The following is a 12,575-nucleotide window of genomic DNA, read 5'->3' as shown; positions in this document are numbered from 1 at the left end:
TGTGTCCGGGATAAAGATCGTTACCTGAAATGGCTCACAGAGTCTGAAATAACGAAAGACTTGGAGAACTTTCTCAGCTCGCTGAACAGGCAGCTGCTCATAGGACAAACTCCCAAAGCTGTGGGCCAGTACAGCATAATTAACTCCAGTACAGCATAATTTAAACATAGAGAATTAATATAAAACATAGAAAACGGATTGGAAGGTGAACGAAACTCAACAAAACATAGGAGCATTCCTGTACTTTAAGACAAGTTCCTAAAGTAAATCAGAAAAACCTAAAGTAATTCAGCAAGGCCTGAGTGGATGGGTATGTGCTCCACAAACCACCGATTGATTGTTACCAGTGAATGGACTGTTTATCAGGATTAGTTGCTTCTTAACACTAATGGGAAGGACATTTCTGGGAATTGTGAATATGCAGGGTAAGTTGAAAATGATGATCTTTATTATTAATAATAGTGGGAGGTGGGAGCTGTGACGGCTATTATAAATATATTGTTTGTTTGGTTCTTGTGCCACAAGGGAAATTCTTCGAGAATTTTGCATTTATTTCTAAAAGTTGAAGTGTGTGTATGTGTGTGTTTCACAAAGTTCTGAAATCAGTTGAAAATACTTGGAAAAGTACCTGAGAGAGCAAGTAGAGTTTGATTAGTGATATTGCATTGATGGGTTGACTGACTGCCTGGATGCAACTGAGGTTGTGAATCTACTGATGTGGATCCATGACCGAGGTTGTCAATCCGCCACTTGGAGAGGATCTGGGATGAAAGGATCGAAACCTTGAGGCAGAACGCTGCCCAGCTGGTGATCCCTGCAATGGGGAAACCATTCAGTTGCCTATTGGTTAAGGTTCATACTTTAGTTAAGGGAACTACGTTTTGAGGTTTACGATTGAAATAAAGTAGAATGTAGGAAGTTGTGAAATTAACATCATTTACAGGATTCCTTTAAATTATTATTTTGGAGTATCCCTGATACTGTCCAATTCAGTAGTGTGTGTGTGTGTGTGTGTGTGTGTGTGTGTGTGTGTGTGTGTGTGTGTGTGTGTGTGTGTGTGTGTGTGTGTGTGTGTGTGTGTGTGTGTGTGTGTGTGTGTGTGTGTGTGTGTGTTATCCATCGTGACTGATAGCTTGTGTTAAAACAACAGAAAATGGTACAAACCCAACACTTCTCATTCGCAGATATTTCTTGTATTTCCTATATTTCCGTGAGTCCAATTTGCATTCAGGAACAGAACAATTATTGTTAACCATTTTGAAATTGACACTGTCGTTTAAATGCTGAAAATTATGTTTAAAAGACGATTTGAATACTACTTTTTGTGCTGGCAACGGCAGGTTAAAGAGCAGAACTGAATCACTGTAAACAAACAAACACACACACACACACACACACACATACACACACACACACACACACACACACACACACACATACACATACACATACACATACACATACACATACACACACACACATACATACACACACACACACACACACACACACACACACACACACGGCCTCATTTAGCATTTATCTGTCATTTTGAACATTGCGTATTACAAGCTGATGTTCAGCTGTCTAATAACTTATGCAGTATGGTCTTTTGTCGACGCTCACCAACCCATCCCTTTCTCTACCCACTTTTTCTCTCTTCCAACACTACCTCCAATCAAAACAACCTAATTGTACACCGCTCCTTCCCAATGCCATATCCAGGTGATGCATGATGTCATCGCCAGGTGCTGAAAAGAAGGGAGTCCTCAGTTTTCACTCCGTTTGTTATCTTGCCAAAACGAAGTTTTTGCAAGATATGTGAGTCAGCTTGTATGTTTTTTTGTTTTGTTTTTTTTTTGTTTGTTTGTTTGTTTGTCTGTAATCACGTATCGATCACTCTGCAGAGCACAGTTATCATTGGAAATTTTTGTAACTTCGCATATCAGAGTCCTATAGAGGTCCCTTTCAGCGCATAAAATTTTCAAGGTCAAGGTCACTTTGTTGCAAATCAAGGGAGTCGACGAAACCCTTATTTTTTGAGTATTTTTGATCGGATCGTCTTCAAACTTCATGGAAATATTGTTCATGGTCTGGCGCTCAGCTGAATAATTTTTGGTGACAATCGGCCTTGACCTTCATGGTTAGCACTGGAGGTCGAAAGTTTTTGACCCCAAGGTCAAATTTTGAAATCTTAGATACCATATCGAGTAATCCCTCATATGAAAGCGCTTAATAAGTGCTTTCCAGATCTGTCAAAAGTTTGACGCATATTTTAAACATTTTTGATGTCATCAAATGACGTCATGATGAAAAAACGGATTTTTCATGAAAATTTTATTTCCTCAGTTCTCATCAAAATCTCTTGATATTTCATGTACAACGGTCCTGGAGAGATACCATTAACCGTACGAAAATATAAAGGTCAAGGTCAAAGGTCAAGGTCACAAAAAGGTCAAGCATCAAGGTCGACGAAACCCTTATTTTTTGAGTAACTTTAAGCGAATAAATAAGTCACTCATGTTCACATTTTGGCAAGATACTGGTCACCCTGGGGGTGACATTGCTTTTTTATTTTCTTGTTACTCTCGCCGAAGAAGAGGATATTACGTTTGGGTCCGTTTGTTTGTTTCTTTGTTTCTTTGTTTGTATACACAGAACTTTCGTGTTTTTCTCTGCAATGCTTTTCAGATTGAGATAAAATTTTAAACATAGGTGCAACGACTCATGTAGAATGTTTGAAAGATAATTATGACCTCATTATGACCTTAATTTTTTGATGTGGGTTTTTTTTTTATTATTTTGTTTTATTTCGAAAAAGGCTTATTTGGCTGTGCCTTGGTGGGTTTGAGTATAGAGAAGCAGCAGCTGAAATGCGAATCCTACCCAGGTTTCTCCTGATGACTTCATTTTGCTTTTTGCTTGTTTGGGTTCCTTCTGATTACTCCAATGCAGGACTGTACCGATTTGGTCTCCCATTTGATCTGAATTGAATATATTTTAATGCCATTGTGAATTCAATTGAATAATAATAAGAAAAAAACGTCATGGGTCAGGGTCAGATGTACGATCAAAGCGAGGTTGCATCAAAATGTGACGTCTTGGTATCTGGTCATCACTGCCTGCTGTTATAAAGTGGCAGTTCTAGTTATGTCTTTTCTTAATTATGTAACACACCAGCACACAAACACCACACAAAATACACCATACAAAACAAGTCCTGGTGAGGGTCTGCAATCTCTGATTGCTCGTTTTCTTGTTTGTTTGTTTGTTCGAGCGATATCTAGGCCATCCTTTGAGCTAGGAAGCTGAAATGTGGGGACAAAAATGAAGATGTGCTTTGGCGAAAAATTATTATTTTTATTTTTTTGATTGAGCAAATGATTGAATAATTACGAAATAATTATCAGTTTATTAATGACTTATTTCTTATATTTTTCATCCTGGCTATATCTCAGGCTACTTTTTTTTCTTTTTTTTGTATACCTTGTCGAGGCTCATGTGAGAGCTAACACACAACACACAGCAAGGGGGCATGAGACAAGAGGGGAGGGAGTGGGAAGGACAAAACAGTGGGGAACAGATGGATCTGTGGAAGGGAGAAGGATGGTACGGGGATGATGGGGAATAGAAGATGAACATCACAGGGACTTTCAGGAAGGAAAGCAGGGAATTTGAAGGAGGTGGGCTTGGGTGGATTATCGGGGGTAGAAAAGATTGAGGATTTGGATGGGGGATGATAAGAGGTGGTTGTGAACAGCTGTTTTGAAGGCCTGGAGGGAAGAATGGGAATGAATAGAGTGAGGGAGTTTATTCCAAAGGTGGGAAAAAAGAGGAATGAAAGAGTGAAGGTGAGCAGTGATTCGTGATTTTGGTAGTTTTACCAGAAGGGGGTTGTTGTTGGACCTTCAGCGCCCTGCGGAAATGTGGTGGGGACAAATTGCAGAGAGAGCAGGGGGGGGCAAGGCTGGAGAGGAGATGGTAGAAGACAAAAAGACCACCGACCAACCTGCGGTGATTGAGTGGGAGGCCCAAAGATTCAGCCTCATTGCGGGAGATGCCAATGATCCGAAATGCCTTGGTTTTTACAGTGTGAAGCCGAGAAAGGTGGGATGCAGGAGCACCAGCCCAGAGGGGAGAGAAGTACTCCATCAGGCTGTGCACAAAAGTTTTGTAAGTGGTCAAGAGCTCAGGTGGGCTGAGGAAGGACTGCACGACGGAGGATACCCAGTCGGCGACTGGCTTTGGAAGCGAGGTTTGAAATGTGGCTTTTCCAGGAAAGGTCATGGCAGATAGTGAGACGAGGAAGCTTGAAAGAAAGGACGTTTTCCAGAGGATTGTTGGGAAAGTGGATGGGGGGTTTCTAAACGGTCCTTTTGAAGAGACATCGTGAGAGTGTGAGATTTGTCCGGATTGAAAGACATGTTCCACGTGTTGGACCAGTTTGTGATTTTATCCAAATCTGCAGTGAGCGAAGAAGCTGCTGCTTGCCGGTCTGAGGGATGTCCGATGGTACGGCAGAGGGTGGGGTCATCAGCAAAGAGATATAGAGGATTTTCCAGAGAGTTGGAGAGATCATTGATGAAAACCAAAAAGAACAGGGCCCAGAACACTGCCTTTAGGAACTCCAGCATGGACAGGAATAGGGGATGAAAGAACTCCATTTAGGGCCACACGTTGACTGCGACAGGAGAGGAAGTCTGCGAGCCATGAGTGGAGATGGCCTTGGATTCCATAGGAAGAGAGTTTGGTGAGCAGGGCAGGGTGCCAGACTGTGTCAAAAGCACATGATATGTCCAGGATACGGCTCAGATTTCCTGTCTGGTATTGAGGACCTCCATGCATTGGTGGGAGAGCAGAAGCAGCATATCCAGGGTAGAGTGACCTGGTCTGAAACCAAATTGATCGGAAATCAAGCCATTGGAGAAGAGGAAGGATTTAATGTCTGAAGTGATGATAGATTCCATAACCTTGCTGATGATTGGGAGAAGGCTGATTGGTCTAGTTGCAGGGATCTGTTTTTGCACCTTTTTATGCAGGGCAGTGATGTTTGCTGATTTCCAAGCAGATGGCAGATGACCTTTAGCAAATGAGAGGGTGAATAGAACAGAGAGAGAGGGTGATCATGAGCAGAAAAGCAGGCTTTGAGGACACGTGGGCTGATGCCATCGGGGCCGGTTGCAGAATCTGAGTCGAGGTTTGACAGCAAGCTCTCCACCTTGTCAGGAGAAAAGGATGCAGAGTCCAGGGTCAGTTGGGTGCGACTGGGTAAGGTGGGTAGAGAAAGTGATGGGTTTAGGACACAAGATTTAGCTGCAAACACCGAGTTTAGGCATTCAGCTTTTTCATGTGTGGTATCAGCAGTGCCGCCATTTGAGGTAAGGTAATGGATGGAGGGGGAACATACACCAGAAACAGATTTGATGAGATACCACCAGGATTTTGAGGAGGGAGAGAGGTTTGAGAGTTCAGACTTGAGGTTAGAAAGATGTTGATTTCTGACTCTCCAGAGGCTAGTTACACACTTGTTCCGAGTTTTATGGAAGGAACTGAGATTGCCCTCAGTTGGCTTTGCTTTCCTTGAGGAAAAAGTTAGTTGTTTCAGGACAACTGCCTCACCACAAGCTTCAGTGAACCAAGGGCGGGAGGAAGGGTAGGACAACTGAAGACGAGAGGGGATAAATCTGTGCATGAGAGAGAGCAAGTTTCTTTGAAAGATTTTCCAGGATGAGTTGATGTTGGAGAAAGTAGCGATAGGAGACCAGTCTATAAGTTTGATGGCTGCTTGGAGACCCTGGCAGTCGGCTTGACTGAAATGCCAGACTCGACGTCGGTGAGGTAGTTCTCTGTTATTAGCCAGAGAGGTGCCCACTTTGACAAGGACGTTGTCAGAAAAACCGATTGGAGTGGAGGAAGAGCAGCAGATTTTGTCAGGGAAATTTGTCAAAATCAGATCCAGAAGAGATGGAGTACCATTGGTTGAGATCCGGGTCAGGAAGTTGACCGATTGAGTCAGTCCCAATGAATTGCAGAAAGCTTTTGCTGAGGTGCCATGACAGGTGAGAGAGGTACCCACACCTAGCCAACTGGCATGATGACAATTGAAGTCGCCACATATGAGGAAGAGAGAGTTTGGATGAGAATATAGAAGATGGTCCATGTTTTCGGATAGTGAGGTGTAGATGGAGTCATCACTGTTAGGTGGACGGTACAGTACACATATAAACATGAGGTGGGAGTGGAGGGGAAGCCGTATCCAGAGGTATTCCTGGGGGTGTGCGGAGTGAGGGCGGTGCATGGAGAGTGAGGAATAGAGTCTTTGATGAAGAGAGCAGCTCCTCCACCAGGACGAGGCTCAGGTCTGTCATACCAGAGGAGGGAGTAACCAGGGAGAGATACTTGGGAGTCAGGCACATCTTGGGGGAGGAAAGTTTCTGTGAGGCAGATTATGTCTGGTTTGTCAGTGGCAACCTGTATGGAAAGATCTGAAACGTTTGGGCGAAGTTCCCAGATAGTTGAGGTCCACACTTTTAATGAAGAGGTTGGAGAGGAGGCGTTGAGTGCAGGGGGTGGGAGGGAAGGGGGAGGGAGGACAAGGGATGAGGGGGGGAGGTAAGGAGGATTGTAGAAAGAGTGTGGGGATTGCAGAATAGCTAGGGGAGGGGCTGGATGAGGAGGAGAAAACGCTCTGTGCTGCTGTGAGAGAGGGGGGGACAAGAGAGGAGGAAGAAGGCAGTTGAGGATTTGAGGAGGAGGAGTGAAGAGATGGAGGTGAGAGGGCAGTGGAAGGAGGTAGCTTTGTGGAATAGAGGGGGGGGAACTTTGAGAAGGATGAGTGACGGGGATGAATGGTGGAAGAAAGGTGAGGGGGGAGTGTTTGAGAGAGGTGAGAGGGAGGCTTGGAGGGAGAAGAGTGGGATGGTTGCTTTGAGAGTGAGGGGTGAGAGGGCTGAGTTGTCACTGAAGTTGGAAAAAAGAATGGTTGATGGAAAGCGAACATTCCTAGCAAACTGGTGTTTTTTTTAAGTTTTATGTCAGAGATGCGATTTAACACAATTATTGATGGATTCAATGAAGGCTAATTCAGAGAATGGAGAGAAGAAACGCTGTAACAGTTGGATTTTTTAGGCAAGGTATGAAGGAGAGGTTGAATTGAGAGCAATCTGTTTAAATTGCAGAAGAATAGTGCATTATGATACACTAAAGAGTACCACATGTGTGAAGGAGGAAGATGCACCATTATAAGAGATGGTTTTTGTTATTATTATTAATGTTTTAGAGAGTCTTCCACAGAAGCCTGGTGTTGGCTTCATGGTTAGGGTTGTGGCTTGGGATCCAAGGGTCCTGAGTTCAAGCCCCATTGGCTGCTGAATTAACACCAGGGGGTTGACTCAGCCTGTCATCCTTCCGAGGTCAGCGAAATGAGTGCCAGTGTACTGGTCCTGGTGTATGCCCCGGTTAGAATAGGTGTACCATATCCCTGTGTGTCGTAAGAGGCGACCAGGGTTGGCGTCAGGAAGGGCATCCGGCCATAAAACATTGCCTCAAGAAAAAGCCAAACCCCTGCACAGCAGGGAAAAATGGCTGTAAAAATGGTCATTTAATTTTTTAGAGTCTTCCACAGATTAGGTCATGGAAGTGTTGTGGAAAAAATTGAGGAAGAAGAAGAGGAGAGGAGGAAGAAGAGATGAAGAAGAAGAAGAAGAAGAAGAAGAAGAAGAAGAAGAAGAAGAAGAAGAAGAAGAAGAAGAAGAAGAGGAAGAATCGAGACTCGTGAGTGTGCAAGGAGAAAGCTGGCGCTTTTTTTGTTTGTTTTTTTATTTTTTTTTGAGATAAGAAATAGAGTGATTGGTTGGGAGGGATGGGGGCGTTAGGAAAGTGGGGAAGATAGAAATTGAAGGTAATGTGGATAAAAAACAAATAAACACGATCGTACACCGAGGGGAACCGGTAGGCCTCAAGCCTCAAGGGTAGGCCTCAAGCACCCGAGAAGACAAGGTCGACAAAATCTCACAAAATAGCATGATTTTGAAACAAAACCGAACTAGGAACACACAGTAACATGTAGGTGAGAAAATAAAGTTAGAATGAGACAGATAACGACCAGAAACTTAACTTTGAGATCGTCAACAGAGAGTCCTGAAGGAGACCTGTTGACGCTCCAAACCCAGAACTGGAAGTGAGCGAGGAAGCTGATTTTATGGACATGACAGTGACCAAGTGATTTGGCTGTAAAAAGTAGTTTTCATTTCTTGATTAATCAATTAATCAAATAATTTTTTTCCTTCTTGCTTGTCCAGTCAATATCTTAGCCATCCTTTGATCTAGGAAGCTGAAATTTGGGCACAAAAGTGACTATGTGCTTTGGCACAAATGTAATTATGTTTTATGTTTTTTGTTTAATAAATTAATTATTATCGATTTATTAATTACATATTTATTTTATTTCTCATCCTGTCAATACCTCAGGCATATTTTTTGCTGGGAAGCTGATTCTTGGACATGACAGTGGCCAAGTGATTTGGCTATAAAGGGTAGTTTTAAATTTATTGATTAATTATTCTTTTTTTTTTAAATTACATCATTTTCAAAAGGTTACAGGTTTGGATGAAACAGTGGTGGTTTTGGCATGCTATTTGGCAATTGATTGAGACATTACCTAATTTATGATTATTATTTATTTTAATTATGCAATTAATCAATCAATTATTTACACCGCTCCCTCCCAATTCTGACTCCGTGTGCTGCAAGGCGGTGCCCCGGCGATGTTGCACACTAGAGGATTTGTTATTTATTTATTTGGCATTGGGGTGGTGTACTTTGAATGTACCGCTACTTGTCGTTTTCTGTGTTTGCATCCGTGGCCAACATACAAGGAACCAATTAATTATTGTTTACACAGATATCATGGTTTTCCACTAACCCTTCTGCTGCCGAATTCTAACTCATCTCTCCACACACCATCGCCATGTTGCACTAGACCAAATGTCCCCATCTCGCAGTTTAGATAACAGAGATTATTATTAAGTGCTGATCTGAGCATGCACCTTTTAATGCACGTTCTCATTGGGTCAGTCAACAAAAAAAAGAGGTTTGCCACATGAAAATCCAGCATGGCTGCCTTTACCAAGATAAGCACTGATTTTTGACAGAAATTGACAGAGTTTTCTAATATGAGTGATGTTAGTCATGTTTTTAACATTCAAAATAGATCTGCTGTGAATAAATGCCTGCAAAGTATATTCTTAATATATGTTACATAGCTTGTCTTAATAGATACAACATAGATCAACATAGTAATGTGCAAATTAAACTGCAGTGATCACACTTGCATCTACAGTTGCAGTCTCTTTTGCAGCCATATTTTTCCAGAGCTTGACAACTTGTAGCAATATGTAAAAGAGCAGTCCAACAGATCATCTGGCACGTTTCACCTTGTTGGCTTCTTCTCTATATACAGTATATAGTGTTGGGAGGTGTTTTGCATGTTTGAAGATCTTGAAGAATTAGGATAAAAAGTAGAGTTAAAATTAAAGTATGACATGCACATTAATATGTGTATACACTAATAGTGCTTTGCCTCTGAACATTTCATTTGTGTCCGTATCATTTTGAATCCGACTATCACTGTCCTTTTTGCAAACTTAACAAAGCACCAATATTAATCAAGCCTGGTGTTGGCTTAGTGGTTAGGGTGGCAGGCTTGGGATCTTTGGGTCCTGAGTTCAAGCCCCGTCAGCTGCTGAATTAACACCGGGTGGGGTTGACTCGACCTGTCATCCTTCTGACATCTCAGGGCCCTCCTGTTGTTACCTCTTCCAGTGTGGAACAATATCTCTGCTTCAAAATGCTCAGCCATGGTGATTCCAATCACAAAGACGTCAGTGTCAGGACTTTTGATTAGGACCGGGTATGGGGCCCCATCTGTTGAACTTGATGGCTGATGTCTAGCAGCATACTGGCAGTGAAGGAAAAGACGAGTATCTGCTTCTTCGTGGTTACACTCAAATTCTGGCACAGAGCGAACAATCATTTGCTCATTCTTGTCTGTAAACTCATGGCACTCCCCATCATGAGCAATCAACACCTTGACTCTCTTCAGACATTCAGCTGGTTTCTTCCTCTAAGTCTGGAAAAAAACCTGATCAGCTCTGCTTTGTTCTCACCACATGCCAGAAACTTCTTCCATTGGTGAGGTACCTGCTGATCTGCACTGTAGATTTTTGTTAGCAAGCTGCCACCTACTGAACGTCTTCCCCTCTCAGTGTTCTTGATGCTGTCTTTACGTAAGTATCAACGACAAAGTGAACTTATTTTGTAAAGGAGTAATTACTTCTATCATTGTATTGAAAAAAAACATTCAAGCAATGATATACATTCATCGCTATATTTTATTAATTTGTTAGGATGGGAAATGAGCAAGAGTATAGATTACTAGGAAGAGGATAAATATAAGTGACAGCAGAATTTAGAGCAGAACATCCAGTCGGATTCATAACAGTTAGATTCTATCGTATAGTAATCACTGGGTATTGATTTTGACTATTCTGTCAAAAATTAGTTAACGGTAGAAAGGAGATCCTACCTTCCAGATCCATCACATTCATCATGATCATCACCGGGCACAACATCGGCGGCTACAGCAGCTGCAATCCCCACACCGAGCCTGGGCTGGCTGTGGTGTACTTGTAGCACCTTGACAGCGACCTTACTTTCAGGGCTTCCTTCCACATCAATCCACTTAGCAGCACATTCCTGATATTTCTGAATGCTTTTCTCACTAAATGGAATTACTTTGCTGTGGGTATTGATAACATGCATCAAACAGAACACCGAAGAACTGACTTCAGAATCTTTGGCAGCACCAGCATCAGACGACATGTACGCCGTCATGACAGCTAGTGAATTTACAGCTTGCCTACAACGAAGCGCATGATTGGTTGATGAGTGTGGTGGTGTATGTCAAGAGCACTGTGATTGGACGAAGTTTAAAAGAAAATTGTTACAATTTCGGGTGTTTTTTCCATATTTTGATAAAATGTGCAAGTTTGGTGCTTGACGAATTTCAGATATGATTTCTATAATATTTTCACACAACATATTAATACAGGTAGATACACGAGGTGGGTCACGAAACTAAACAAAATAAGAGCTCGGCCTACGGTCTATACCCCTGGGCGCTCACTTGGTGGAAGAATGATGCTGAGGAAGAAGTCAACAAAGGATGGAATCAGAAAAATTTATCAATAATACCTATTTTGGGGGGCAGCCCATCCCCCCCCTCCTCCCGGCAAGTCCCCTTTGACCCCGATTTTCTATTTTGTTTTTAAATAGTGTGAACAAACTTTGGTACATCACAGGTGATGAAAGTTGTGGTCAAGTTTCATTGAAATTGTGTGTGTAGTTTCGCAGAAGAATGCAAATACATATTTTGAGGAGTGACCCCTCCTTACACTCCCGAAGACCCCGATTTTTTGGTATTATTATTATAATTGTTATTATTATCTATAATTCCAGCAGTGTGTGTGTGTGTGTGTGTGTGTGTGTGTGTGTGTGTGTGTGTGTGTGTGTGTGTGTGTGTGTGTGTGTGTGTGTGACTGCTGTTTCTCGCCAACCACTGGTCCGATCTAATTGAAATTTGCCAGGTATATTGCTGAGGACCTGAGTATGTGCCTGTTCAAGGTTTGATATTAATCGGACAAGTGGTTCCCAAGTTATGGCCATTTATTTACCAAACCAATGACAGGACACGTTGCTGTGTAGGCTTGGCCGATGGGGAAAGGGCACCATTTATTTACCAATGACAGGACACGTTGCTGCATAGGCGTGGCCATTGGGGGAAGAGATCCTCAGTTACCAATGAAAGGACATGTTGCTTGGCATTTTGCACCCACAGTATCTATCTTCTCCATCTATAATTCCAGCAATCTCTGTTTGTTTGCCTTTTCAAGGTTTGAAATTAATCAGACAAGTGGTTCCCAAGTTATGATCAAGTTAGAGCGCGTTCCCCATTACGGGTTACAACGTACGGACTTCCGGATAGTGATGACTTACTGTATTCGAATAATTTCTCAATTTCTTATGCACATTTATAGATAAACACAATGCCCCCAATGCAGTCGTCGTTTACGAGGGTGAAGGAATGGCCTGTGTATTTGTTTGAAAGTTATTTGTTTTTTTTTTGCATGTACAGTCACGCACGTACGGCCACGCATGTACGGGCACGTGAGAGCGAAGGAACGGCCTGTGTAGTTGTTTGAAAGTTTTTGCACTTTCAAACACTTGAACTTTCAAACACTTTCAAACTTTCAAGCACTTGGTATGTCTTATCTTTGGTAAAGAAACTTTGGTATGTCTGATCGTGTTGAATCCCTTCCCTTTCATCGTTTGTTTCAATTTGAGGAACAGCCAGAAGTCTGACGAATAAGGCAGATACGGGACGACGGGAATTACTTTTGCTGCAAAATGTTGTTGGATACAGAGCGACATGTGTCAGGGCGCATTGTCGTGATGGAGTAGCCACCCGTTCTTCCACTTTTCTTGTCTTTTCCATCTGACTGCCTCACATAAAGGTT

General features: G+C 42.4%; 1 protein-coding gene across 7 annotated transcripts in view; it reads left to right on the top strand.

Moving 5' to 3' along the window:
• Window positions 1–12,575, top strand: part of LOC147021813 (zinc finger protein 385D-like) — a 406,813-nt gene that overhangs the window by 374 nt on the left and 393,864 nt on the right. The window contains exon 1 of one of the 7 annotated variants that reach the window (XM_085892197.1): window positions 10,235–10,286. The exons of the other annotated variants lie outside the window; for them this stretch is intronic. Coding sequence (XP_085748323.1) covers window positions 10,274–10,286 — 13 coding nt within the window. The 5' untranslated portion in view covers window positions 10,235–10,273. Of the gene's footprint in view, window positions 1–10,234; window positions 10,287–12,575 lie in introns of those variants that run through there. 7 annotated transcript variants of the gene reach the window in all.

The sequence above is a fragment of the Eptatretus burgeri genome, chromosome 8 (assembly GCF_056783735.1).
Source record: "Eptatretus burgeri isolate ZD-2024b chromosome 8, Ebu_testis_v1, whole genome shotgun sequence".
Taxonomy (NCBI): Eukaryota; Metazoa; Chordata; class Myxini; order Myxiniformes; family Myxinidae; genus Eptatretus; species Eptatretus burgeri.
This window is presented reverse-complemented; position numbering and strand designations above follow the sequence as displayed.